The 27,709-nt window shown below is 41.5% G+C and overlaps 4 protein-coding genes across 9 annotated transcripts; 3 read left to right on the forward strand and 1 right to left on the reverse strand.

Moving 5' to 3' along the window:
* Positions 1-71: 71 nt before the first annotated feature.
* On the forward strand, positions 72-4,971 carry LOC109638076 (acyl-CoA dehydrogenase family member 11-like). 2 transcript variants are annotated; one of them, XM_020100860.2, is made up of 15 exons: positions 72-149; positions 1,134-1,449; positions 1,548-1,771; positions 1,879-1,978; positions 2,215-2,332; positions 2,419-2,561; positions 2,655-2,807; positions 3,100-3,194; positions 3,279-3,378; positions 3,460-3,600; positions 3,682-3,774; positions 3,855-3,962; positions 4,063-4,234; positions 4,365-4,431; positions 4,509-4,971. In XM_020100860.2, the coding sequence occupies exons 2-15, from the start codon at positions 1,171-1,173 to the stop codon at positions 4,621-4,623; spliced, it is 1,908 nt and encodes a 635-aa protein (XP_019956419.1). In that variant the 5' UTR covers positions 72-149; positions 1,134-1,170; the 3' UTR covers positions 4,624-4,971. The 2 variants fall into 2 exon arrangements, with proteins under 2 accessions (XP_019956419.1, XP_019956420.1); XM_020100861.2 differs by having other exon boundaries at positions 89-149; positions 1,154-1,449.
* A 563-nt stretch (positions 4,972-5,534) lies between these two features.
* On the forward strand, positions 5,535-13,044 carry slc8b1 (solute carrier family 8 member B1). Its single transcript, XM_020101031.2, has 15 exons — positions 5,535-5,899; positions 7,585-7,737; positions 8,089-8,141; positions 8,619-8,676; positions 9,387-9,492; positions 9,595-9,762; positions 10,070-10,183; positions 10,275-10,343; positions 10,452-10,582; positions 10,713-10,854; positions 10,949-11,070; positions 11,703-11,856; positions 11,941-12,021; positions 12,102-12,166; positions 12,335-13,044. Exons 1-15 carry the CDS (start codon positions 5,741-5,743, stop codon positions 12,524-12,526), a joined length of 1,767 nt encoding a protein of 588 aa, XP_019956590.1. The 5' UTR covers positions 5,535-5,740; the 3' UTR covers positions 12,527-13,044.
* tpcn1 (two pore segment channel 1) lies at positions 13,004-23,800 on the reverse strand. Of its 3 annotated transcripts, none has more exons than XM_020101030.2 (26): positions 23,665-23,800; positions 20,665-20,801; positions 19,088-19,264; positions 18,892-19,005; positions 18,672-18,802; positions 17,752-17,840; positions 17,591-17,625; positions 17,400-17,458; positions 17,120-17,219; positions 16,890-17,006; positions 16,668-16,792; positions 16,531-16,579; positions 16,368-16,431; positions 16,237-16,281; positions 16,090-16,146; positions 15,952-16,005; positions 15,736-15,808; positions 15,482-15,589; positions 15,222-15,383; positions 14,982-15,097; positions 14,708-14,754; positions 14,544-14,612; positions 14,345-14,441; positions 13,995-14,134; positions 13,823-13,903; positions 13,004-13,731 (listed from the first exon to the last, which is right to left on the reverse strand). In XM_020101030.2, the coding sequence occupies exons 1-26, from the start codon at positions 23,753-23,755 to the stop codon at positions 13,588-13,590; spliced, it is 2,481 nt and encodes an 826-aa protein (XP_019956589.1). In that variant the 5' UTR covers positions 23,756-23,800; the 3' UTR covers positions 13,004-13,587. The 3 variants fall into 3 exon arrangements, with proteins under 3 accessions (XP_019956589.1, XP_019956587.1, XP_069379953.1); XM_020101028.2 differs by lacking the exon at positions 23,665-23,800 and adding an exon at positions 20,989-22,411; XM_069523852.1 differs by lacking the exons at positions 16,890-17,006; positions 23,665-23,800 and adding an exon at positions 20,989-21,347.
* iqcd (IQ motif containing D) lies at positions 22,860-27,284 on the forward strand. Of its 3 annotated transcripts, none has more exons than XM_069523853.1 (6): positions 22,860-22,993; positions 24,385-24,498; positions 25,174-25,816; positions 25,988-26,203; positions 26,311-26,382; positions 26,867-27,284. In XM_069523853.1, the coding sequence occupies exons 3-6, from the start codon at positions 25,175-25,177 to the stop codon at positions 27,143-27,145; spliced, it is 1,209 nt and encodes a 402-aa protein (XP_069379954.1). In that variant the 5' UTR covers positions 22,860-22,993; positions 24,385-24,498; position 25,174; the 3' UTR covers positions 27,146-27,284. The 3 variants fall into 3 exon arrangements, with proteins under 3 accessions (XP_069379954.1, XP_069379956.1, XP_019956441.2); XM_069523855.1 differs by lacking the exon at positions 22,860-22,993 and adding an exon at positions 23,710-23,849; XM_020100882.2 differs by lacking the exon at positions 22,860-22,993 and adding an exon at positions 24,154-24,293.
* Positions 27,285-27,709: the final 425 nt, after the last annotated feature.

The following is a 27,709-nucleotide window of genomic DNA, read 5'->3' on the forward strand; positions in this document are numbered from 1 at the left end:
CCATGAATACAATTCAAATCACCATAAAAGAATTGGACAAAAAAAAAATCACATTCCTCAAGACCTGTGTAAATAAAGGCAAGGATGAGGAACCAGGGCTTTTATTTTGAAAACGGAAGTGTGCTGCACTGAATGTAAACACTGCTGGGGTAAGTCAGTTTTTCTTCATGCATCTACTTGTGATTTTCTTACAGATGATTCACTGATATTCAATCACATTTAACAGTGAACGTGCGAAAATATCGTTACGAATAAAACAGAAAAGCTTCGTAGTTAGCTTGTTAGCTTGTTAGCTTGTTAGCTGCTGTGGTTGTTGCAGAGTAAAGATATTACCCTTTCAGATGACGCAGTTATTATGGCAACTTGTGACATGTGTTAAGCATTTACCTATAATTCAATATCATTCGACTGTATTATGAGTCAAGGGGGAAACTAATACTTGCAGAAAAAGACAGCGGAACAGAATGAACTTTGACCCAGTTTGACCCACACTACCTGCTTCACTTAGTACGAGTGGACTAGTAACCCCTAAACCGGGTTACTTGTTTTCCTAGTCTTTTGTGTAGGTTGTGGTAGTAACTAACAATAAATGCAAGGTATTTTTAGCACTTCTTGTATGAACATTAAATATAACATGACTGATGAATATAATGTATACTGTAGAATATTACAACCTTCGCTCAGCATATGGATCTTGTTATGTCTTTCTTTAATAACAAGTTGTTTTAACATGTGCAAGTTGATCATGAAAGATTTATTTAAAATCTTTAGCAGTCAGTAGAAAGTTGTAGGTCAGATTATGATGTTCGTCTAATCAAAACTAGATCTGCTCACGTGAGATTAACTCGAATCAGAGAATATTGCAGTTTAAAAAATATCAATCCTCTAAAAATGAGTGATTGGTTCCATCAAGATCCATGAATTATTAAGAGGTACAATCCACAAATGTGAGCGATGGGAAAACATAGCTAGAGATGTAGGATCAAGCTGAACAATTCTATTGGAAAAAGGCATTAAAATATAACTTATTTCTTAGGTTTATGTGTAAACAAGTTTCACAGAACTATATGTTGAATTCCTAATAAACCTGGAAATGACTGAATGAATGAAATCAATCCTTTCCTCTGACTCAGTGCTGATTTGATGACCTCAGCCTGCAGGTCTTGAGCCATGTCACTGCGTGCAGCCCTTCTGAACCGCCATGTAGCTGGAGGCTGCCACAGGCTGCTGTGTGGGGTTCCTCAGCTGCTTGTTCACATCAGATCAGCAAGTGAAACGGAGGCAGGCGCAAGGAGATCTGATGAAGAACACGTCTGGGAGGCAGCAAACTACCTGCCGTTTTCCAGAGCCAGGATAGGATCCTTCTTTCAGGAAAGGCCTGTGCTGAGGAATCCTTTTCTAGAGGATGCCTTGCTCAGGGGATACCTGAGGAGACACCTGCCCCAAGAGGTGAGCACAGCCAGAACTTGAATTTGTGACAACTGCCAAACAGGGTCTATCTTGTGATGCAAATAACCTACGTAAATGTATATGTGTCTACGTCACAGGCAGCTTTCTCAGACTTGTGTGCATTTGGAGAGCGCGTGGCGAATGAGGTGGACACGTGGGGCAGAGAGTGTGAGCTCACCCCACCTCAGTTGATACACTTTGATCCCTGGGGTAACAGAGTGGACGACATTGTGACCTCCTCAGCGTGGAAACGCATGAAAGACCTGTCGGCACAGGAAGGTCTGGTTGCCATTGGCTATGAGAGGCCATGTGGGGAGTGGAGGTTAGAAGACTGCTGCACCTCCTTTTTTTCCAGTACATTTCTTTTTTTTTTCAGTTTTAAGTGGTTAAAAAAAGGAGAAACTGAGAGAAAGTGTGTTTGTGTTCCAGTCGCGTGTACCAGATGAGCAAGCTGTACATCTACTCCCCCTCCTCTGGTCTCTACACTTGTCCTCTGGCCATGACTGACGGAGCTGCTAAAGTCATCCAGGTACAGTATGTCAGAAAATATCTGACACACATAATGTCTTAAAAAAGTACCATCATCATTTTTACAGCAAGACAAACTTTGAGTGTTTAAACAGCAGTCACAGGCTGTATCCATAATTCAAACCAAAATTACAAAAATAACCTGAAATGTATTTATTTATTTCAATGCATGATTCCATTTCGTCAATAACCTTTTTACTTAGTTTGCTCATGTATTGATCGATTGTGTTTGTGAAGTCCATAGGTGTTCCGTGGCCTGTAGATGAAGCCTACAGTCGTTTGACCACTCGTCTGGCTGAACGCTTCTGGACATCTGGACAGTGGATGACAGAGAGACAGGGAGGATCTGATGTAGGTCAGTGCTGACACTGTGACACACTGTTCTTGGGGGGGGGGGTTGTGCAGAAAAAGAATAACACACCTCACCTTGTTTGTCCTCAGCCAGCGGCACAGAGACTGTGGCTGTTCCCCAATCAGATGGTTCATACAAACTTCACGGTTACAAGTGGTTCACCTCCGCCACAGACGCAGACATGACTCTCACTCTGGCCAGAGTGCAGGACAGAGCGGGTGCCACCACACCAGTACAACTTACTCCTTACACCTGCACTCCTTCATTATCAGTCGGCCGCTTACAAAGTGAGTTACATTGCACTGTATGTGTCTGTGTTCTGCAGGGCAGCAGGGGTTTGTCTCTGTTCTATGCAGAGGTGAGTCGAGACCAGGCCGGCCGGCTGAGGGGTATAGAGGTTCAGAGACTGAAGGACAAGCTGGGCACACGACAGATGCCAACTGCTGAGCTACTGCTGGATGGTCTGCCGGCACACAGGGTCAGTCACACCTCAAAATTCCCTCCTTTTCTGGTGTAAATCTAATTAATGTGAAACTACATAGGATCCTGTACAGCACACTTTGTTTATAATAAAACTGTTATAGTATAAATATGTTATTATCGTAGTATATGTGTTATCAGGCAGTTTACAAAATATAAACATAATTTTACACATATTTCGGACAAAATTCTCAAGGCTCTATTTTCCACCCTGTAACTAGTGTGATGAGTTTCTCTATCTCTTGATCCATTACAAGAACAATTCAAATTTTATCTTCTCTTATTTACAGCTTTCAGATGAAGGGAGAGGTGTGGCCTCCATTGCCAACATGCTGACGATAACCAGGATCCACAACAGCATCTCTGCAGCAGCTGCAATGAGAAGGCAGGACACTAATCGTTCTACTCCACTGCATCCTGTTCTAAATTCTAAAAACACTAGCTGATTAATAATCACATGTGGTCACAGGGTGGTGCAGTTAGCGCGTGACTATGCCACTCGCCGCTCTGCCTTTGGAAAGCTTCTTAAAGACCACCCACTGCACATGCAGACTCTCGCTAGGATGGAGGTAAGTTGACAGGGAGTCATACACAAACTCTGTAAAGGGTTTCCCATCATGCCTCACTCATGCTCTCTTCCATGCATACAGGTGGAGACTCGCGGGGCGTTTCTTCTGGTGATGGAAGTGTGTCATCTGTTGGGCCGAGAGGAATGCGGCACAGCAACACAGCTTGATTCGTACCTCCTGCGTCTGCTCACCCCTGTGGTCAAACTGTACACTGGGAAGCAGGTGCACATCTTGTACAAGTTCGGTTTGTGGTGCTAAACTGTTGATATTCCTTCAACCCTCACAATCCAGTTTTTGTCTCAGGCGGTGTCTGTGGTGTCTGAGGGGTTGGAAAGCTTCGGCGGACAGGGCTACATTGAGGACACTGGGTTGCCTGGACTTCTTCGTGATGCACAGGTGAGGTCAGCACCACACAATCAACAGTATTCAATCAAAACCTTTTGAAATGTTCAAGCATACACATCTTTCTCTCTCAGGTTTTGAGTATTTGGGAAGGTACAACAAATGTTCTGTCTCTGGACGTGCTGCGCTGTGTGGCTCGCAGCTCGGGAATGGTTCTTCACGCTTACTTCACTCATGCTAAGGTACGAGGTCAGGGACTGGTCCACTTTGACACGTTTAGTGACTAGTCTGTGATAGAGCTGAACAGGAATGAGATGTGCACTTGTTTCCCTCCTCTTGTAGTCCCTGCTCACAGGTGCATCAAGCGTTTCCTCTTTGGGCCCGGCAGTTAAAGCAGTAGACAGCGCACTCACTGAACTGCAGACGTTTGTTCGAGTAGCAGATAAGAGAGAACCCAGCTGTCTGGAACTGGCAGCAAGAGACCTGGCATACAGCCTGGCTCGCATCTACACTGGTAGGTACCAAAGAAACACACACATTGTATTACACCTGCAGCAGTTAGTCAATCAGTTTTGTCAATTTGACAAAAATGCCAAAGTAAGTCTGTATGTGTGTGTGTCTGTGTCTGTATCTGATGTCAACAGGTGCTCTTCTCATCGACCATGCTTGTTGGTCAGGAGCCTCTCCATCTGACACCTATGCTGCTCTCAGGTTAAAAACAAGTTCACTTATTAAAAAAAACAAAACATATTTGCATTCATTGATCATGTTTTATTTTCCTTTATCAGATGGTGTGAACAGGATTTGTGTCCCGTGGCGACTAAACAGGAGAGAGGCTGCTATGAACCCAGCGCTCCACCACTCGATGCTGCACTAGTGTATGACCGGCCCTCTCAAAGCTGAATGTTCACTTGATCTGCCTTTTTCTGTCCCTCACTTTAATTCCTCAGCTCCTTCTCAACAGCTCTCATCTCCTCCTCGTCGTCTCCTCACCTAAACAGACACATTTAAGGGTAAACTGAAGACTTACAATTTTTTCTCAGGCTTTTGATTCTCTTAAAGTTTTTGTAATTCACTTTAAGGTGTAATACACTTTATTCTCGTGCTTCTCTTTGTGTTTTTATTTAAAAGTACTTTGGTCACCTGTTTTGAATTTGCTTCATAAATCAGCTTGAAACGTGTAACTAATTGAGTGACCTCAACAAAAAGTGTCATGTTGATAAATAAATAATTTTACAGACTTGCCTCTATGTGATGTCATCTTTTTTATTTTTGAGTTGTTACTTTTATTCTTTTTTTATTTGCTTCTCATGTAATGCCATTGTTATATCCTGTCTGTAAAAGCACTTAATAGACTCTGATTTTAAATATATAATAATATTCTATATAATTTACATCATCATCATCCTAATTATTATTATAAAACATGACCCCAGGCTTTTCCCAGTCACATAATGAGAATCATTCCCACAGTGACTTTAAAGACGAGAGAAATCAGAGATCAACTCAAATCAACAAAGTCAGAGGTGTTTCGTTACACGGTGCCTTCATGTACTGTAAGAAAGACTGAATGTTCAAGCTCCAAACTGATCATGAACAATAACTATGTGAACATGCCACCTATTTTAGTTGTAAGAGGGTGGATTGTCTTGTATTTTTAGTGATGGTGTATTAGTGTGTGTATATTTAAAATCAAATTAAATTAAATAAGAAAATATTGCAACAATTTAGCCCAGCGTTAGAAACTAAAAACATAAATATTCGTATCAGTGGCCGAGTTAACGAGGAGTCCTTGAACTCGTGGTGGGTCTGGTTGGTAAACAGAGGGCGTGGTTTCAGTAGAAGGTGGACACGATGTACAGGACAGTGAACGCACCACACAACAACCCTGTTTAAGTCAACGCGCAGCGACGACGTTCATTTCCACACTTTGATTTTCACCTCGCTTGTTTTCGGGTTGAACTGAAGATGTGGGACCATGGACGCGGCTCCTGGGTAACGTCAACCTTATGACTGAATCATGTCTTGTGGCGTTTTCCTGCCCCTGGCGCTGCTGCTGTCGTCGGGCCAGCTGCGGGCCAGCTGCGGCTCTCTGCTCCGGAACCTGCCCGGTGCCGGAGTGTCCGGACAGACCGCAAACTACACACCGACCAGGATGTTTCAGAACCAAGAGAACGAGGTCAGTGGGGTTTGAGCAAATAAACGAGTTACCATGGCAACTGTCACCTGGCTCGAGAGTCGCTTGTCATTTGCACGTGCAGTTTATTTGAGGTCTGTCACGTGATCAGCGACAGACCCACGAGACCGATCTGTGGAACCTGACGTTTGATTTCCACGTCTGTCACAAGTCAACATCCTCCAGCTACAGGTGGATCCACGAGAGATCCACGAGAGATACACAGCGTGATCACGTGTCTCTTTTCCTAGAGAGTGAAGACATTCATAGATGCTTCAAACTGTTTTTAAATCTTAATCTTAATACAAGATTTATTTAAAAATCTGTTATGGATTGTGGGCGGATCCAGGTGAGGAGCCATGGTAAATGTGATTGGCCCCTGCAGTAATCCTAAAAAAACTTGTCACTGACAAACAATACGAACAATAAAATGACCATCTGTTTATTTTGTATATTCTCAGCTTCTTTGACGTACACAGTTTGTTTGAATATGGAATAACTTTCAAAATCTATTCACTGATGTGTGGCTGAGCTCAGAGCTATAGAGTGACAGTAAACAAACACTTAAATGTAAAAAAAAATTAAATCAGGAAGTGTGCATGGATGTTGGAGATGTAATTAGCCTTTGTACTTTATCTGCCACCACCGATATTCATAAAAAAAATTATTCTCAGTCACAGTTCATCAAACTTTATCAAGCCTGGATTACCACCAAGCCGAAGCCAACATTAGCCTTGGTCACCAGGCAGTTGTGACTCCAAAAGTCCCCAGCTTCACAGCAGTTGGTGTCATTTGATTAATTGCTAATTTGTTTGGGAATATGTAGAACTGAAGTTGAGCAGAAACTGTCTTGATCAGAACTTTTCCTGTTGAGGAACTGGCCCTTTCTCAAAGCTTGACCATATGTCCAATTTAAAAATAAAAACTTTATTTTTTCAGTTGATATATGGCAGGAGCAACTCTACAAACACCCTGGTTACACTGTTATGTACACTTATTATGTATGCTTACACTTACAACTTGATTTTGTAGCTCTGCCACATATTGTACTTTTTAATGGACAGTTTCTGTTAAAACTTCAGATGTTAATTGATTTGTATGTTTATTACTAAGGTCGTATTGGTATTGGTTGTATTATAACCTCAGTGTGTTAGTGATGAGGGTCAGCCAAATATTAGAAACAACTCTCAGTATAATACAAAGTTCAACAGCACTGCAGTAATAAAAATAATGTAGCTCTGACTCTGTGAATCCAAACTGAGCATTATTATCTTTGTAAAGGTAGAAATTAATGCAGAGTTGTTGTATTTGATGACATTAAATGTTATATATGTACCCAAAAAAGTGTATATACTGTGAGAATCATAAGCAGGACCGTTTTATGATTTGATAATTTTAGAACAATGTAAGGATTATTTGTCAGTTATTTATTTTGCCAGAAAAAAATTAACATTTTCAGAAAGTTTACTATATGCAGTATATTTGCTGTATGTCCCTCAATTAAAACGTTTATGATTGAAGTACAGTCAAAGCTGTCACATGCTGTCTGCAGTGTGTGTTGTATTGTACACACAGAGTGAGATTAGGGGGTCAACAGAGACCCACTGATCAGCTGTTCTGGAGGTGCTTCTAATGCTTTTTTGTTTTTAAACCTTAATTTTCATAAAATGTTTCTTGTGTGCGCGCAGTGTCACCATGTGATGAACATCAGCGCTGTGGACCGCTGTGCATTTGTGAAGAACACACCAGACTGTATCATGGCCGATGGTTTCATCAATTACCTCCGTGTGGCCTTTTGCCTGCTGCCTCCCAATCTCATGCCTCTCACCATCACTCTCTGTGTAAGACCCCAGTGTGTGTGCGTATGTGTATGTGTGTGTGTGTGTGTGTGTGTGTGTGTGTGTGTGTGTGTGTTTGTGTGTGTGTGTGTGTCTTTTGAGGAAGTGCCTGTGGAAGAACCAGGGAGGACTGACTCATCAGCCGCAGTCATTTCACTCTCTTTGCTAAATAATGTATTTTCATGAGGATGTGTGAATTACTTGAATTCCTCATCAAACATTCATCTTGTTCTGTCTTTGTAACGAAACTGAATTATCTGCATTCAAGAGTTGGAACAAAAGGATCACTGTGGACACGTTCTTGTAAAAGAGACATGCATGTTATCTATTTCCCTTTGTTCTGCTTCTCCACAGATTATATGGCTTCTCTTTCTCTTTGTCGTTCTCGGACTCACAGCATCTAAGTTGTAAGTGTCTGTCATGTTGTCGGTGTCATTATTTGTCCAGAAAAGTTCCTTTTTTATAGGTCAGGACAGTCGCTATCAGTTTGTATAGATCATCAGTTTACCCTGATTAGTGTCAGTTCCAGCAGGTGACACGCTTCATTTACAGAAACCCACCCCCCGCTCACACACACACACATTTATGAGGCCAGCTTAATAGTCACATGGAGAAAGAGTCACATGACTGTATAGAGGACTTTTTCACATCATTGTTTCACTTGAGTTGTAAGATTGAGAGATTTCCTCCAAGGAAGCACAGTTTGTTCTGCATTTCTGTCTTAATTGCTCAACCTTGACGGACTGAACAAGCTAGAGAGACGCTGTTATATGTCTGATGAAAAATGTCCTGATCTACTAAGAAAAATTATCAGATGTTCACCATCCCTCTTTGCATTTCTCCAGAACACACTCACTTATTGTTTTTTCACTGTCTCTCCTCAGTTTCTGTCCCAACCTGTCGGCCATCTCCACCAGTCTGCACCTCACTCACAACGTGGCCGTATCCTTTTGTTTGAGATGTTCCGATGCCATTTTCCCACCACACGATTCTGTCTGATCTAAGTGCATTTAACAAGGTATATGGTGTATTTTAACAGCTGGATGCTACTCACCCTGTATGGAAGTGATGATTGCTGTCATCGTTGTATGGCCTGACTCAGGTTAAACCCCTTGAAAAACAAATTCAAACAGAGAATGAACATCATAGAACTTCTTTCATAACATAGTTTGACAGTCATAACTGAAAAAGAAATACATCTAGGAATACAACAATTTGTCAATTTAGTGTAAATTTACTGCACACCCCTCAAAACTGATGTTTTGCATATATTACACATTGCTGTTTAGTTGTGGGACTTTCCAGTGTGAAAAATTACAAAATTGCAGAAATTTGAGCAAACTGTCTAAGACAGCCAGAAATCACTTCATCTTTGCCGCTCTAAAAACAGTGATACAGAGCAACTGCTGTTTTGGAGCAGCAAAGAAGGAGAAGAAGGGATTTCTGGGAAAAGAAAATTGCAGTTTTACCAGGGTGAAACCAACATAATTTAAAGACAATGTATTGGATTGTACATATAAATTCACATGCTTTTAATGGAGCATCCCTACAATATATTTCTTTACCAAACTCCTAATTCATCAACAGATTTCCTCTCTGTGTTTTACTTGCAATTTCTCTTCTGTCAGTGATTTTCTTTGACTTGTGCTGAGGGTGTGACTTTTCTGGCTCTTGGTAATGGAGCTCCTGACATTTTCAGTGCCATGGCAGCTTTCTCTCACCCACACACAGCTGGGCTCGCTGTTGGAGCCTTATTTGGTGGGCACACACACACACACACACGGACCAGTATAAATAATCAATCCTTGAAATATGAAAGTCTAGTGGGACTTCTTCTGATCTCTCTGTTTCCATCCACAGGAGCTGGAATATTTGTTACCACGGTAGTTGCCGGTAGCGTGGCGCTGGTCAAGCCTTTTGCCGTGGCCTCTCGTCCATTTCTGCGTGATGTCATCTTCTACATGGTTGCAGTATTTTGGACTTTCCTCATGCTGTACAGAGGAACCACAGCACTGGCAGAAACTCTGGGTGTGCACTAGTTTCACACACACACACACAAATAGAATGTGCACTAAGTGTATTTTTCATCCTCTTGATGTTTCACTTCTCTTAAAATTGAAAGTTAAACCAGACAAAATAGAAGTTAGACTCATGCTTTTGCTAAAAAACGAAAATGAAAAAATGGTAAAAATGAAAATCAAACCATTGTAACCAAAATGTCTATTATCACACATACAGCAGACAGCATAAACAGCCATGTATCACGTTCAGAGAGCAGTAGTTTTACACATGCTGTGACATTTTGAACTTCACTTACTTTATTTTCCTTTTCTAGGGTACTTGAGCCTCTATGTGGTGTATGTATTGACTGTTATTATCAGTGCGTACATCTACAGCCGGCAAAAACATTCAATGAACACAAGTGTCCAGACTGATCCTCAAATTCCAGGTTAGAGACACACACAAACACACACGCACGCACACACACAAAAACGATGTTTCCACAGTTGGTAGTTACGTTTTGTTTTTGTCTGTCACAGAGTTTCAGTCGTCCGGCTCGTATGACGATGATGTCCCCTGCCTGATTGATGGGAACATCCAGGAGTACGGTACGAAAGCAGCAGTTTTCTGTAAATCAGAATTAAAGTAAATGTATTCCAGGATTTTTCTTCATGATCAAGACCATAACATGCACGTGTGTTTTATGTGTGTTACAGAGTCAGAGTACAGGCCACTTCTGCCGTACTCGGAGTCCACAAGTCAGATCCTGCTGAGCTCCCTGAACCCAGTGGACAACAGAAAATGGAGGAGGAAGTCCTGGGGCTGGAGAGTGCTCAAAGTTCTGAAGGTGTGTGTGTGTGTGTGTGTGTGTGTGTGTGAAAAGCTCAGTATCTGGGTGAATCTGGCTGAAATCACTGCTATTTCAAAACAGTTTCTGTTATCTAAACTATCTTGCACATGTATCCTGCTCTCATCAGACTCCTCTAGAGGTCATGCTGCTGCTCTGCATCCCCGTAGTCGACCCTGATAAAGAAGACAGGAACTGGAGACGTCCACTGAACTGCCTCCAACTGATCACTGCCCCACTGGTGTGTGTGTTCACCTTCCAGTCGGGACAATGTAAGTGACGGCGACCAGACAAACTTTAGCAGCCAAATTGGATGAAATGTGTTGTTAAACTATCACCCTGCGATTTCTCCTTTTTTTCCCCCAGATGGACTCAAAATGATTGAAGGGCAGTTTCCCGTCTGGCTGCTGACGCTTCTGCTGGGATTTTTTCTGTCTGCAATTGTCTTCTGCACCACAACCAATGACCACCCCCCCAAATATCATCCAGTAAGTACGTGTGGGGATGAAACAGGAACGAGATGCAGCGTTTAGCATGTAAGCATGATGGGAATGCCTTTCGTTTTGAAATATTTGACATGATGATAGTGGTGCAACCTAAGATGCGAAACGATCAAAAAAAGTCAGTAGGATTCATCCTCCTGGGACTACGACTATACAAAATATCACGGTGTAATCCATCTAATAGTTATCGACACATTTGAGTCTGAATGAAACTGCCATCCCTAGAGACGCTCCACTAGCATGGCTAGATAAATAAACTGCAGATCCTGTGATTTAATTAGCAGCATTAAGGAAGCTCACCTGCACACACAGCGTTTTGTTCTCATAGGGGATGGGGGATGCCAAAATTGACCGGTTGTTTTAGTCATTTTTGTTTTACACCAGTTTGAGTCTTACACATGGCTTACTGTATATACATCATAACTCCTCCATATCTATGTTTTAATAATAATAATAATACATTTTATTTGGAGGCGCCTTTCATGTCACCCAAGGTCACCTAGTTTTAACTGGTCTTAAATCATTTTTGAAACCAGGTTGCAGTTACGTTGTGCTTTCTTCATGCTGATGGTGATATTCATTGACTGTGATGTCTGATTTTGTCTCGTTTCTCTCAGCTCTTTGCTCTTCTGGGCTTCCTGGTGAGTGCAGTGTTGATCAGCTCAGCAGCGTCTGAAGTGGTCAGTCTTCTGCACATGCTCGGTGTGGTGCTAAGTCTCAGCAACACTGTGCTGGGCCTGACTCTGTTGGCCTGGGGCAACAGCATAGGAGGTGATATTTGTGAATCCAAAAATATATATGCTTGCACTTAAAATTTATTACCATATGATCTGTATGCATCTCTCTCTGTTTCAGACTGTTTCTCTGACATCACCATTGCCCGGCAGGGTTACCCTCGGATGGCCATATCTGCCTGCTTTGGAGGCATCATTTTCAGTATCCTCACTTTCTTAGAGCGTGCACATATAATAGCAGCTGTTGATGACTGTGTCCGTCCTTAACTGTATTTCCTTCAGACATGCTGTTTGGAGTGGGTTTGGGATGTCTGGTGCAGATGGTTAAAACGCACACAGACGTGCAGGTACTATTGAAGTTCAAATTCTTTATTAGGATGTACCATCTTGCATTCGATGGGGTACTGTATTATACTTCTCCTTTATATTACTCCTTAAACACAAGAAAACAAGTACAGAGTTTAAAATCAGTCACGAGACTCAAACATGAACATGATGCTCTTTCTCCTCTGCAGTTTGAATCAGAGGGTTTGCTGATGTGGATTCTCGCAGGATCTCTGGGTTTGTCTCTGGTCCTGTCCTTCATCATTGTTCCATTGTGCCGGTTCCACTTGGGTCGGACCTATGGGATCTTCCTCCTCATATTCTATGTCATCTTCCTCATCATTGCATTGCTCACAGAGTTTCGCAAGATCCGAATAGTGTAGATCCGACCCCGGAGCCAGGATTAAATGAGGAGCATCCTGTAATGCAAGATGACACACTGGAGCAGAGACTGCACTGAGTGCTGAAGGAATGATGACTTTTTCTGCACCTGATACTGATGCACTATTTCTAAAAGAATCAACAGTGCACTTGCCTTGTGCACAGAGCCATGCTGTGGTTGGTTTGTGGAACCAAGCAGCAAATTAATGACAAACTTCTGCTCAGTGAAGAGCTGAAACTAATCTCACTGTGCCTTAATTAAGCTTCTCGTTTGTCTGATTGGAGCTGAGATGGTACTTTGAGTCCAGAGGGAAACACAGATTGTAGAAATCTGTTTGGGAATTAACTAAATATACTAGATTCATTATTGAATTAAATCATTTAGGTTTGGTATTTACAAGTTGTAATAACTATGGTTTCTGTGTTTAAATGAGCAGTTGTCAGCTGTATACTAGTACAGCAAAAATACATCAATGCTATTGACAAATTGAGCAGTTTATTAAAATCCCTTATTAACTAACTGAAGTACATTACAGAATAGGAAGTTATATAAAACACCTTGAGTATGTTGTTACATTAGTTCAGAGATACAATTTAACTGACCTAAAAGGAGTGTGAGTCTTTATACTTTTGGTCTTTTGTGTTCATACTGATCAGATGAGCCACTAAACTAAGGCATCAGGTTTAAGATGATTTACGAGAGGTTACAAAAGGCCTACATCAGTACATGAACACGACATACTGTGGTAGAAGAGGCTCCCTCATTACATTTGCCTCAGTCTTTGAAAGGGCCGAAAAAAGGGCAACGCTCAACGCTCCCGTCCGAGCAATAGACACAACAGATCAACACAATAACACACAGCTGTCACTGTATGTAGTGATGGCCCCAGGAAGGAGCCGCCATGAGCTCATCTCACTTCAGTCCCAAAGGCCCAGAACAAGTTTCCCTCTGTGGCAAATGGCGAATGTGAGGCGACCAGGAGAAGATCAAGAGTGATGGGGTTTCTTAGCATTCAAAAAATGCTGAGATGGAAATGTAAGTATACTGCTTAGGAACTGTGCATTAGTTGATGCTGGGAGGTCCAGTCTGTGAGTTGAGCTGAGGCTGTGGAAAGGGTGACGTGTTAGAGTCAGGAATGTCCAGATCCTGCTCTGGGCTTTGGTCTGGCTGAGGCAGGTTTTCCCTTGAATACTCTGCAAACCACTCCTGCAGAAACAAGCAGTGCAAAGGGTCTGGGGGTTAGAAATACAAACTAACTTCTGTCATGGTGTCCAGGGTTGCTTCTTCAGTTTCTTACCTGCATCTCTTCCTCGTACATTTTCATGCTGAGGTCACTCTTCGTCCTTGACCTGCGACCTCGATACACTAGCGATGAGTGCTATGCACATCAAAAGCCCGAAGGAAAGCTGGTTAGTTGGATTTGATGTAGAGAACAGAATGTTTGTGTGTTTGTGTGTGTGTGTTCTTACGCCGCTCCTGTCCATAGTTTGCAGGACTCCCTGTAGAGAGCCAAGGGATGACTGTCCTGGACATGTCTGTTTGTACAGCTCTAGTGTGGCCAGAGCTTCATCTCGACTCACCTCTACTTCAAACACGATCCCATTCTCATCTACACACACAGAATATATCTTAATAACATATAGCTCATCCATGCCCACCATATAAAAGATAAATTAATGCTTTTGCTCTAAAGTGTTTCAGATTTTGTAAATGTATAAACATTGTCTATATAGACAGACAGACAGACAGACAGACAGACAGACAGACAGACACACACACACACACACACACACACACACCCACCCACCCACCCACCCACCCTCTGGGTTCTCCACTGGTTCCCGGTTCTTGCGGCTGTAGTTCATTCGGAACACAAACGCATCCAGAATGAAGGCCACAATGATGGTCATCACCACCTGAAGAAAGTACATACAAAATATCACACTCGTGCACAGAGTTCAGGTTGTACTTTAACATATACACAACAGACAATCATGTAATCAAACAGACTTCCTCACCATGGTCACTATGTAAAAGGTCATAAAGTACAGACGGCTCCAGTGGCTCGTCATAGAGGTTACTCCTTCCTGTGGGAGAGTGAACACAGCAGCAGTCAAACAGTGACACCTTTTGGTCAATGATAAGACTGCAGGGTGAGGACTGATGAAAGACAGCATCTCACCATGGTGATGTACCAGTTATTGACCACAGTCAGTTCAAAAAGAGTCACTGGAGAGAAAAAACACACATCATAAAACTGGGAAACTTACACAACCAGTATCTAATCTTAAAATCCCAAAAGCAAAAACACATTTAAAAAACACTCACTACTGCTTCAAATCTGCAGCTGAAAATAGTCCCCAAACAAAGCACTATTTACTTCTGTTTTCTAAAAACTACAATGCCTAGCTTCTATGGGGTTTGTGGACAAAAATGTCCTTAATAAGACAATTTACCAAAGCTGCTGAGAATATTGTTGAAGTTATTGAGATAATAATAGCCCTCTTCCAACACTGTTTTGTTGCCATGTGTCACGTTCATCTGTTTGTAGGAGTCTGACACGGTGCTGGTGCTGAGAAAAAGCATAAAGAAATGGAAAGACACGTGGTTAGTGAAACCGAACATAATTTATGCTCTTGTGTGACAAGGTAAAGGAGAATACAGAAGACCAGAGTTAATGATAATACAGCACTCACTTGCAGCAGTTGGGGTAGACAGCATCTGCAAAAAACTCCATTCCCACAATTGCAAAGGAGTAGTAGAAGATTATTAGGGTCAACCCCAGACTGGCCATTCTTGGGAAGAGCTCGAACATTGTGTCTAACACATTACGATACCGCTGCTTTATCTTAAACAACCTGAGAGAAAAAAAAAGTTTGAATGGAAATGAAAGCAATACAATGGTGTCTCATGAAAATTGTCCTCTCTAATCTTAGGGGTAGAAATTAAAGCACACCGGAGCAGCTGAAACGGTCTGAGCACCACAATAAAGTAAAATGGCTCCATATCGAATGCAAGGGCAATCAGACCCAGGAAGGCAAAGACCGTCACAGAGAAGTCAAACCTGGAAACACCACCAAAGTAAAGATTGTCAATAAAAATATAAAAACAGGGTTTGGTACAATTTCAAATGACTTTTAGTCAAAACATAAACATCAACACGGCACAGATTCATTTATGTATTAATGAAAAAACTCTGTTATTACTCACAGATTCCAACCATTGCTGAAATAAGCCATTGGCCCCAAACCTGTTATTTTCAATAACACCTCTACGCCATAAACTAAAAGAGGAAGGACAGACGGAATATCAGTAAATGTGCACGTGAACAACTTTTAATCATTTCTTGAGGCCTCTTGTGACCAGTTTATATAGCAGGTGAATACTGTTAAATGAGTTTTAAGTGGGTGAATACAGTCGACTCACTGGTCAGAAACACAATGTAACTCCAGGGAACTATTTTGGACCAGGAAAATCCACCTGCAGGAGGAAAGAGGACAGACATCTGTATCTGCACTGCAACACTTTCCCATGTGTGCTTATGTGATCAACAGAGGTTCTTACTATTCAGCCTGTATGTCTCCACAAGGATCCACACACCGTTAATGGCCACCACCACATCTGCAGTCACAAGGAAAGGTTAAAGGTTTACGACGTGACCTCTGTGTCTCTGAGGACTGCAGCTGGGAGGATGTTAATGATTAGACTTACACATGGCATACTGGAAAGCCTTAGACTTCACCAGCAGATTGATCCCTATTGAAGAAGAGAAGTACTGAAAATAAGGAAATGGGTGACAGATTGGTTTTGTTTAATATACATAAAAGGAATAGAGAACTTACCTTTAAAAATGAGGAAGGTTGTGTGAGGGAGATCATCAAACCAATGTTCTCCACTTCGTCGTGCCTAAATAAACGTAAACACATAAACAGTACATGTATATTTAAAAAATAAGCAAAGAAGTAAACTAATATAACCCCACAGTAAAAATGTAAGTTTTCTTACCTTCCATTTAAGGCCAGTGACCTCATAGAACTTGTAAAAGTCCTGTAGACTGCAGCAGAGCAGACATGAACATATTGCATTGCTATTAAATGCAGAAAGGTTTTGAGTAAATAACAAAAAATGTGTCAGGAAGTCACCTGAGCATTGGAGCCCCTGAGGTGTTCAGAGCTTTATATGTGAGGAAGCGGTCCCTTGCAGACATCCGGGGTCTATAAAAACGCATCAGGCCGTCAAACTGTTTCAGCGACACGCCCATTGGCCTCTGGAGTGAAAAGAGCAGTAACATAAAAGACAGTGGCCGTGAGCGATGACATAATTCGTACTAAATATATGTTACGATACAGAGTGAGGTGTCATACCTGCCGGCTAACTAGCAGCTGAAAGGCGTGGTCAATAGCAGAGCGTTTGTGAAGCAAAAGAGACTTAAACTTCATCTTCTCTACATCGTTAAATGTATCAAACACGACAGCCAGGAGCTGGAGAAAATGGTCATGTGAAAAACTGAATTGGAAGCCATGTTTTATTTTAACATGACTCAGCTTCAAGATTCTCATACATTCATTGGATGAAAAAATGGGTCAATTTGTACCAGGTTCATGATGAAGTAGAGCTCTATGGAAAGGTAAACAATGAAGAAGACACAGGACCAGCGGTTCTTGGAGTACGCTGGCATCATCACATCAGGGAAACTACAAGAAGAAGAAAACCAGAAGATACCAAATGAACGGTGGAGTCAGTAAAAACACACACAGGGGTGGGGGTGGGGTGGGGGAATCATGCAGAGCGCTGAAGGAAGGAAGTATCACTTGCATGCCATGTGTGTATGAAAAAAAAAAACTGAACAGTACAACGTGTGCTGCTGAGCTTACTTTGCTGTGGTCAGCAACACAAACAGACTGACGAGGCTGTTCTCCAGAGTGCTGAAGTACTGCAGAGAGAGGAGAGGGTTAAAGTCAGGAAATCTGACCACAACAGAGAGAAACAGAGAAGAACAACCAGAGTCCAAAGCTGACACAACTTAAACAAACTAATGTCAGTGCAGAACAAAGAGTCAACGCACCGGGTCAGCAGTGTTTGGAGAGAAGAGGCAGAAACCTGGAGGAGACAAAAGAGAAAATCTGATGTCCTCTGAACACAGTCAGTGGTTAAACCTTAACTATTAAAGGCAGCAGAAGTAAAGCAATATCATCTATGTAGACATTTAATTCAACATGTTCTTACCCAAGATAGCAAATATAACCATGAAGAAAAGCAGCAGCAGGAGGATGTCAATAAAAGGTGGGAGGGACTGGAAGATCTGACGCAAGTTTCTGATTAAAGGAAAAAAAAGAAAAGTGTGTCAGTGACAGTGCCTTTAATTGAGTTAAATCAGTTGTGTCTGTGTGCTCGAGGAGCACGATGAAAGCTGGGGGAAAAAAGCAGGAAACTATGTGGTTACAGATTCTAAAAGAAGCAACATTAAAAGCTAAAATCAGTGAGCAGTATCTGTAATTTTTGAAAGATGTTTCACAATTATCACATCAATGTCAAAGTCCTTATGTGTAGATTTGAAAACGTGGCAGCACCAAAAGCAAACACAGTTTACAGTTGTTTTTCCAATTATTCTTTCATATGAAAATTATTATTTTCAGAGTCTGGAAAAGGAAAAGTTTGCTCTGCTTTTTGAATATTCTTTCAATATGCAAGCAGAACTTAGTGGGGGAATGTCTCAATTGAAAAAGCAATTCAATTTAGGGGCCATGACTGTGTTAGACTGCGTTAATGTTGTATGTGTGTGTTTGTTTTTGTGTGTGCGCTATCTATAGTTACGACGGCCAATTTTGGTTCAATACCATCATTGTAAGGACATTTTGGTCCTCACAAATTCTGTTTGAGGGTTAAGACTTGGTTAAGGGTAAGGGTTAGGGTTAGGCATTTAGTTGTGATGGTTAAGGTTAGGGGCTAGGGAATGCATTATGTCAATGAGTGTCCTCACAACTATAGAGAGATGTGTGTGCGTTTGTGTGTTTATGTGTGTTTATGTGTGTTTATGTGTGTGTGTGTGTGTGTGTGTGTGTGTGTGTGTGTGTGTGTGTGTGTGTGTGTGTGTGTGTGTGTGTGTGTGTGTGTGTGTGTGTGTGTCAGATGAGGTCATTATGTACCTGCGCACAGCACCGCAGTATCTACAGTCCACCAGGAATATTGGCCTGAGAGCTCTGGTCACTCGCACGTGAGACGTCTGTCTGATCAGAACCACGATGGCCTCCACGAACTGTAGCAGCAACACACACGTCTGCACGAAGAGAAGAGACAACATGAACAACATTAAGAAACAGCAGCAGGGTTAGGGCCATCAGAAAGCATCTGTAGAGTTTGAATTACCTTCACCATGGTCCTCTTGTGTCGTATGAAGGTGTGGAAGCCTAACCAGCGCAGTTTCATGCACAGCTCGAATGCCACCATAACCAAAGCCAGCAGCTCCAGGGTGGCATGGACCTGCAGAGGCATCACACACAGGAGAGTTTACAGTAAACTGTGTGTAAACTCTTTGTGTTTGGTTGTGTATGTGTTCACTAACGTAAACATCCAGGCGCAGAGAGGGCACAGCGGGAGCTTCGCACAGCGACAGCATCATCAGCAGCAGGCCTGTCAGCAGCTCCATCATGTAGAACAGGTGGTTGTGTGCAAACAGGTACGCTGCCAGTGCCTTTGGGTTCCGAGGGTGGGTGAAGAACTTATCATTGTTCTCTCCTTCCTGTATGAGAATTTCACAACACGTGCAAGCCACATACTGAGCATGAGAATGTCAAATGTCTCACTACCGTGGAACAATGGTATGAAGAGGCACTATCCCAGAGGACATTTGGACTTATTATCACTCATGTGGTGTCGGAATAATCCGTAATAAAAATTCACACAAATGCCATTTCAACTCGGAACAACAGAATATTTTGGGGACTGGAGTTGCAGACGTCTCATCTTATAAACCAACATCATTTTACAGTCGGCTTTAAATAGTAGCGTCTAATGTCACCTTTTGAAATGTTACTTGTGTCACTTGCAAACTGCAAGTGCACCTAACCACAACACTTTTAAACCAATACAGATGACTTTATCTATCTTTATTTATCTTTTATCTATTTATTTATCTCAACTGTCTTTATGTTTATCACACCTGATCCTTTTCCTTTGCTCTTCATTATAAACATTTATAAATTATAGAGGTATCAGGGTGTTGTGTTAATGCCCTAAACACGTAAATACACAGTAAACAGTTTTTGTTTACGTCGTCCACTACTTCAAAGCACATGAACACACCAACATCAGAAAAACAAGTTCACATCTCGGGCAATGGGACCTTCCAAAGAGCATGTGAATGCACACTCACTACTTATATTATCAGTAACGGGTGTTACTGACAACAATAGTTATTGCTTCATTGCATTAAAGGACCAGTGTGTAGGCTTTAGGAGCTGGAACTTATTAGAATGTTTGTTATGTGAGGGGTATTTACTTGACTGCAATATGTGATCTAACTTCTGGGACGCCACTAAATCCTGGAACAGAGCCGTTATTAACTTTATTAGTTTCGCCTTGAACAGTTTGCTTAAAGGGATAGTTCGCCCAACATGAAAACTCGCTCACTATCTACTCACCACTATGCCGATGTCAACGTTCACGCATGGATCACAGAGGACATATAGGCTAAAAACATGGTGTAAATGACGCCGTCAATTTGATTGAATTGGCTAAAACGCTGTTTACCCCTGAAACTCCAAAAACACTTCACCCACCCCTCCATCAGCATAGTGGTGAGTACATAATGAGTGAATATTCATTTCTGGGAGAACTATCCCTTTAAGAAAACAAGGATATAACTAATATAAATGTGAACCAGATTTCTTGGACTAGATGTGAAGCCTTTCAGATGAAAACAACAACAAATTACACATCATCCATTTTCACATTTATTACTTAATGTGTGAACTGTGCAACCCTTGAATACTAACTGGTTTATTACTTCCGGCAGCTGTTCATGATGTAAATACAGCCCATTTAAAGAGCACAAGGTTTAATCTTTTACATGTAACACAGTGTAGTGGGTATAATAGAAACCATTATGGCCTCATGAACTCAGTGCGAGGTCCTCTGTACCTGTAGGTAGATGGCTGCCTCCTGGTAGTTCATCTCCCAGCTTTGCCGTAATGACACATTCTGGGCTCTGAAGTTTTGTGGCCCTGGTGTTGAGATCACTGCATTGTTCACTATGTCATAATTGCCTGCACCTCCATCTGGAAGAAAACACAAAAGTGCCAAAGTATTATTCATACAGTCCTGATTCCTACAGTTATGTAATAGAAGCTGGAAATAAAGTTTGCTTGTCTTTTTATTCCAAGTTTATTATTTGTATAAAAGAAAATATATAACGTCACATATGCCACTCAGAAACACATAGTATACAGAGGAGTATGTGCCTACCATTGTAGCCCAGTTCTAATTGTGAAGTATAGGAGGAGATCACTACAGGACTCTCATTATGGTTGTGATCTTCATGGAGCCCAGCTGTCTGCCTGCACACACACTCCATTGATCAGTTCAGATTGGTCTGTGTGCCTTAGTTGTGTGGATGTATTAAGGTCCCTCAGTGTGTGTGTCTGTGTCAATCACAGTACACTGGTGTTGTTCCAGCATCCAGACACATCTGGAGATACAGATGGCCAAACATTCCACTGATGCAAACTCCAGAAACACAGTGGAGTCCAGATGCAAGTCCCCACAGATCCAGAAACATCCAGGACAAGCTGGAGGATAAAAGGGACACTGGAGACACACCACCACTAAAACCAAGAACAGAATGTCTCTGACTAACTGTTTACTCAGCTAGCTTCTTTTGGAAAATGCGTCTCTTCCAGTCACCTTGATAAAACATACATCAGCAACCAGCAACAGTGAAACGTGACTTGAACACTTGTACACTGATTTAACGCTCGTGCCTTCACATAAGAGTTTGTACTTTGAACACTGTCAAGTCAGTATGAAAGTGCCGTGTTTGAGCTGACGTCAAATTGCCTGTTACATCTTCATCCTGCCACAGACAGGATACAGACAGAAGACAGACAAACCACAAGCGGAATGAATCCTCTGCTGCAGGACAAAGCACAACTAACTTCCGCAGACTGGGAACACATCTAGATATCTAATATTAGTGTGACAACAGCATGTAGGTAGGTAATGACTCAAATAGCTTCTACAAAAAGAACTCAGAAGAATAATCACAAAAGATGAAATCCAGATTCACTAAACAATCTCAAATATCCTTCATAACAGATTCAAGCAGGGTCTCATAAATATATGTCACAGTTATATTAATAATGGCCTCCATGTGTCTTTCTACAGCTGCATATTTCAGTCCTGTGCAAGTCTCTTCCCACACACTATATATCACATGTTTCTCCTTCAGGCACAGCTCCTCTGAATAAAAGTTGGTGGAGACCATATGAGTCTCACAAATGCAGTCACAGTTGTTTCTTGTCCAGCATGATCGCAGCAGGTCCAGCTTAAGTGTGAAGATCAAATTCCAGTCCGGCGGCAGCCTGGCTGTTATCCTGACAGGAGTACACCCTGTGTCTGCCGTGTGCCATTCCAACCCCTCATTTGTGTGAGAACAATAACATGTTTGGAGCTCCCACTCAATAACACGGCGGGGTCAGGTTCACAGAAACACAAACAGACTCAGCAGTCGTGACTGTTTCTCCCAGGAAGAAAATAAATTCCAGTTTCGTGGCGAACTGAAGGGTCCTGACTACCAGCGACAAAAATATATACTGCAAACTTCCAAGCATGTGATTTGTCACTGAGGTGACACAATGCAGCCTTCAATTCCAGTGTCCAGGTTCAAACTTCCTCCCTCTCCAGAAAGTTCCGACAGTAATCAGCAGGAGCTCTGTGATACATCCTCCTTCTCCACCACTCCTATATGTCCTGAGAAAAAAAACTCCTCTGCTCTTCCTGTCCACCTCTAAAGCCAGAGAAAATGATCCAGTGGGCTCAAACACACACACACAGTTACACACACACACACACACACACACGCACACACGCACTCGCGCGTGCACACACACACACACACACACACACACACGTGCACACATGCACACACGCTGCCCATGAGCAACAGGGAGGGGCTGAGGGGTGCACGGTCTGCTGAAGCAGCAGTTTCTCAGATGGGTCATTTTGTAGCTTATATGTGAGGAATACAAAGGGAGCAGGATTACAACGTTGAGTGGATGCATGGATACCCATACATACTGCATGCAGGCACGCACACACACACACACTCTCTCTCTCTGTCTCTATCACTCCCACACACGTGATCGCAGACCCTGGTGGACACTCTGTTAGCAGTGGGACCTGGATGTGCAGCATTTATGGAGCTGGTTGTCAACAACATTAAACGGCTTCAGTCTGCTACAGTGCAAACCTGGTAAGTAGATGAGCATTGACTTCATTTCACAACATATACTGCTATATGAAAACATACCATTTGTACAGAAAGTACTCTGCTATAAAGAGAACTGTACAATACTTTGAATATCTACAAAAAAATGCATCAGGCAACAATAACTAGTGGCAAAAAAGCATATGGTTATGTGGGCCACTAAATTCTAAAAAACAATTGTGAGAAATTGTGTTGATACCAGTTGAAGGATTTTTTTTCAAGCCTATTCTCAGTTGCTAGTTCTGGTACAACAACTTGTTAGCATTAAGTATGACATAATGAAAGTATGATCTGACTTTGTGTAGACTGAAAAAGAGAAAATTGTTGGACCAAACTCAATTGACAAAAAAAAATATATTTTTTTTTTCAAACTAAAGTTAGGAATTGTGTTAGCATAACATGTTCACTTAAAGTATGACATCATGAGAGTATGATCTGACTTTGTGTAGACTGAAATTTTTTTTTTTTTCAAAAGAAAATGTGTTAGCATAACTTGTTCACTTGTTGAACAAACTTAATGAATGAGGGTATAGAAGAATAACTGTGTAGCTGAGTATATCTTTAATTGTACATCTTAAAACCACAGTTTACACAACATCTCCACTGACACATCACTGACACATCACTGACACATCACTGACACATCACTGACTCACTCTCGTCTCCTCTCTCTGCCTCCTCGTTGAGCAGACCGCTATTCGCTTCGTCCCAGGTTAAGATGAGCGGCACATCGTCGTCAGACTCCATACCAGCGGCAGATGAACAGGATGTGACCCGCCTGAGTGAACTCACTGGTCGGTCACAGGTAGTTCAAGCCACCGACGAGCTAAATAACTCCACGGTTAGTTCCGCTGACTGCAGGATAACTGCGCATCTTTGGGCGACGCTCACCTCTAAGTGTTGTTGTTGTGCTAACGCAGCTAATGGCAGCTAACTCCAAGTTTAAATGTCTCCGGTGACACAGGAACTAGCGGCGTGATGGACTCCGACAGTAAGTCTGTGTCCATCACGCCATCTTCGTCTTTCCTGCTGGATTACAGACACTGTGCGTGGCCCGCTGACATTCAATCTGCACCTGACTGCACCAGGTGGACATATAGATCGATATTTACTCTTAGACGACCCCTGATAATCAATAACGACACGACAGAAGCAGACGCTGGGTTTACCGCTACATCAACAAACCTTCACGACACTGAATCGATTTACGACAGGCAGAGAAACCACACTTTCAAAATAAAAGTCGTCTCGAAGAATTCAGTGCTGCAGAGCCATTGTTATAGAAGTATGTTATTTATAATTTGTATTATGTTATTAATGCATATAACAAAAATATTCATCCACTTGCACATATTTTTATCATTTTATTTTTACAGTTTTCTGCAACATGCGCCAGTTATGTGACGCTGCCACGTACGTAAGTGGTATCCTAGCAACAGAGGAAAAAATGTCAACAGTGTCACGCTTGGAGTAAACACACGATCCGACAGGTATGTCACTGATAATACATTTGAATACTGCTTCATAAAAACTAACACAAGCTAAAGGATAAAGCCACTGGTATTTTATGTTTGAAAAGTAATTGTGTAGACTGGTGTTCAAATTGAACACACACTAATGTAGACATTTAATCTCCCAATAGTCCTGTAGCATACATATACAGGATAGTCGTATATATGTTGTCAAATGTATCTAATCTATTAAAAACTACTGCAAAAGACAGGCCATAATCTAACCACTAGTGGTTTTTAAAAGAGATTGGGACCACAACAATTTAAGTAATTTCGGAGTACCCATTCAAAGATATATAAAAAACAATCTGCAACGAATAATTATTTGTATCTGATCTGTTTTTTTCCTCTAAATTAAGTTAAATTGTGAGACATGACGATCAATGATTGTACAATCATTTTTCACTTCCATAAAAAAATGAAAAAAGTGGACATTGTAATTAAATATTAGTTTAATATCAGTTAGCATAATATGAGAAAATCAAGCACCATATAACACCACAAAATCAGGCATCACAAAGTTTTCAAAGTTATTGGTAAAGAACAGGTATGCATATTATTAGTTGGGATATTAGTTAATATGCTTGTTAATATGACGTCAGATATTTCTGAACTGTATGTTCACATATAACAATTTCCTTTCCTATCATTTAGTATGTCTACAAAGGAGGCAACAGTGACAGCAACGGCACAGGCAAAGACTAAATCAGAGGATGCTCTAAAGAACCATGACCTGTCAGAGAAAATGATGCTATTTGTTGAGGCTCAGCGCATCTCAAGAATATTGGAGAATCGCATCAGTCAAATTGAGATTGCAGTAACTCTGCCTGATATCCTATGCTTCAACATTGCTTCTAGTGTTGTGGACGAGGAGTTGAATAAGGCACTCAAAAAGCATCAACTGTTAGCTGAAAGATTGGAGAGAGAGAGAATAGACGGTCTCAAGCAGGAGGAAGAGGGAAAAAATGGAGAAGAAAGGAAGAAAGCAAAGACTCGGCTTGAGAAGGACATCAAGAGCTCTGTCAGGCATCTGCTCAGGCTTCTCCGGTTGCATCCAGATGCCATTTTTGATTTGAGGGCAGAGCGAGGTGTGGAAGCAGGGGAGAGTGAGTGTAAACTAATCAAGGGGCTTAAGATGTTTCACAGCCAAATGGTTGACAAGTTGCTGACCAGTGTGGATGAGGAGCTACAGCTGGTCCTCTGCAAGCCCTCGTCTTCATCCCCTGCCCACTTTCTGGTGCATATGGCTCCAGTGGAGGAAGACCTAGCTGCATCCATAACGTCAATAGATACAAAGGTGAGGCACCAGACCTGATGTTGAAAAAAAGAAGCCTTTACTTACAAGAATGTAGTCAACTGCATTTATAATGTGCAACAAGACAAGAAAAAAATTTAAAAACAAAATATTAGTTACTCATCAACCTTTTTCCCTATCTGACTTTGTCTAATACTTCTGTTTTTGTCACAGATTTCTCAGAAAAATGTGGAGATCAAACATTTGCAGGAGTCTCTGGACAACACCAGAACAACAGCACAAAACCTGCATATTTCATACACATACCAGAAGTGTCAGCCACCAATATCAGAGAAACAAGCCAGTATGAGGCAGGACATTGATCAACTGAACAATCAGCTCGACAACTTGCGCCTTGAAAACAAAGAGGCAGAGAGAGCGCTCCAAGAGGTAAGTTTAGTTCATCTAACTTTTTACAGCAAAGGTTTCATGTTGATGTAAAATATTAAGTTTTCATTAAAAAAACAACATCATTTAATATTGTTGTTCTTTTCCAGGAAAACGAAAAATTGGAGGCAGATATCGAGGATCTGCTCCAAAGGTTTGACAGTGACATGGAAGAAAAGCAGGTACAAACTCAGGCAATATAATGTATTCAAAGGAAAAATATTAAGTGTAATTCCCTTGAAGCTCAGAAAGACACATGGTTTCCAAGCTTCTGTTTTAATGAAGATTTCTCCCCAATTTTACAGTGAAAACTAACATACAAAAACAAAAATAAACCATGTTATCTTAACATAAAATATTAGCATGCGCAGCATGTGGAACAACATTATAACAAAGTAAAACAAATAAAACAAAATACCTCATTGGCTGCATGCTGCAAAGAGGGAAATAGTCTTTGAATCTTCCTTGTGACGATTCACTTGAGCCTCTTTTATCTTAAAAGTATGTTGGACCAAAAAAAACGTTTCACATAGCATACAGGATGTTCTTGCTGCTAGCTGCTTGCTTGCTCAACACGTATTGTCTTTGGTCAGATTTCTCATCAATCCTATTCTGTCCATCTTTCTGTCTTTTTCCGTCCTTGCCCTCGCCTCCATCATCTCTCAGGCCAAACTGGAGCTGAATGAAATTGAGTGTGAAAAGGAGGAGGAGGAGCTGAGCAAGCTGAAGGAACCCTTTTCTATCCTAGAAACAGAGTACAACCAGATCCAGGAGAGACGTCGGCTGGCAGAGGAGAAGAGACAGGAGGAGATGAGGGAGCTGGAGCTGAAGACCAAAGCTGCAATTTTCGCCCAAGCGTGGTGGAGAGGCTACAGCATCCGCAAGGCCTTGAAGAACAAGGGCAAAAATAAGAGGGCCAAAAAAGGCAAAGGCAAAAAGAAGTGATCCACTGACACACTCTACCTGAAGGGGACGTTTTGTGTGATTTATTTAGAGAAGCCTTTTGAGCAGATATCGTTTTGATTCCAGATTAAGTTACTTGTCATTCATGTTGTGTTTTTCAATAAAGTCTCTTATGTTTGAACTAGTGTTTGCCACTTTAATTCTTTGAAAGAAACATGTAATACTTGTATGGTGTGATGCTGCAAACAAAATCAAACATCTCTTAAATAATGAAACAGCAGCAGATACCAAAAATTGTTTGATCCTTAAAACCAATAGACATCTACACAGGCGTGTCTGTGAGCTTTGTTCAGATGAGTGAACATAATGACAAGATTTCCAACACAATCCTACACAACTTGAAACTGTGAACAGGTTGAATCAGCCAGACTAAATTAAAGCCAGGGCTCATTCAGTAGGTGCACATGGCCACAGGGGGGCAGTATAGACTCTTCTATACTAAATCATCAAATACCTGCATTCATTTGGCAGTTATGTAAAAAACAGGAACCAGGGATCCAATATTTTTATAAGAAAACACATTTACGTTTCAGACCTTTCTGTTTT

Source organism: Paralichthys olivaceus, chromosome 4 (genome assembly GCF_024713975.1).
Source record: "Paralichthys olivaceus isolate ysfri-2021 chromosome 4, ASM2471397v2, whole genome shotgun sequence".
Classification (NCBI taxonomy): Eukaryota; Metazoa; Chordata; class Actinopteri; order Pleuronectiformes; family Paralichthyidae; genus Paralichthys; species Paralichthys olivaceus.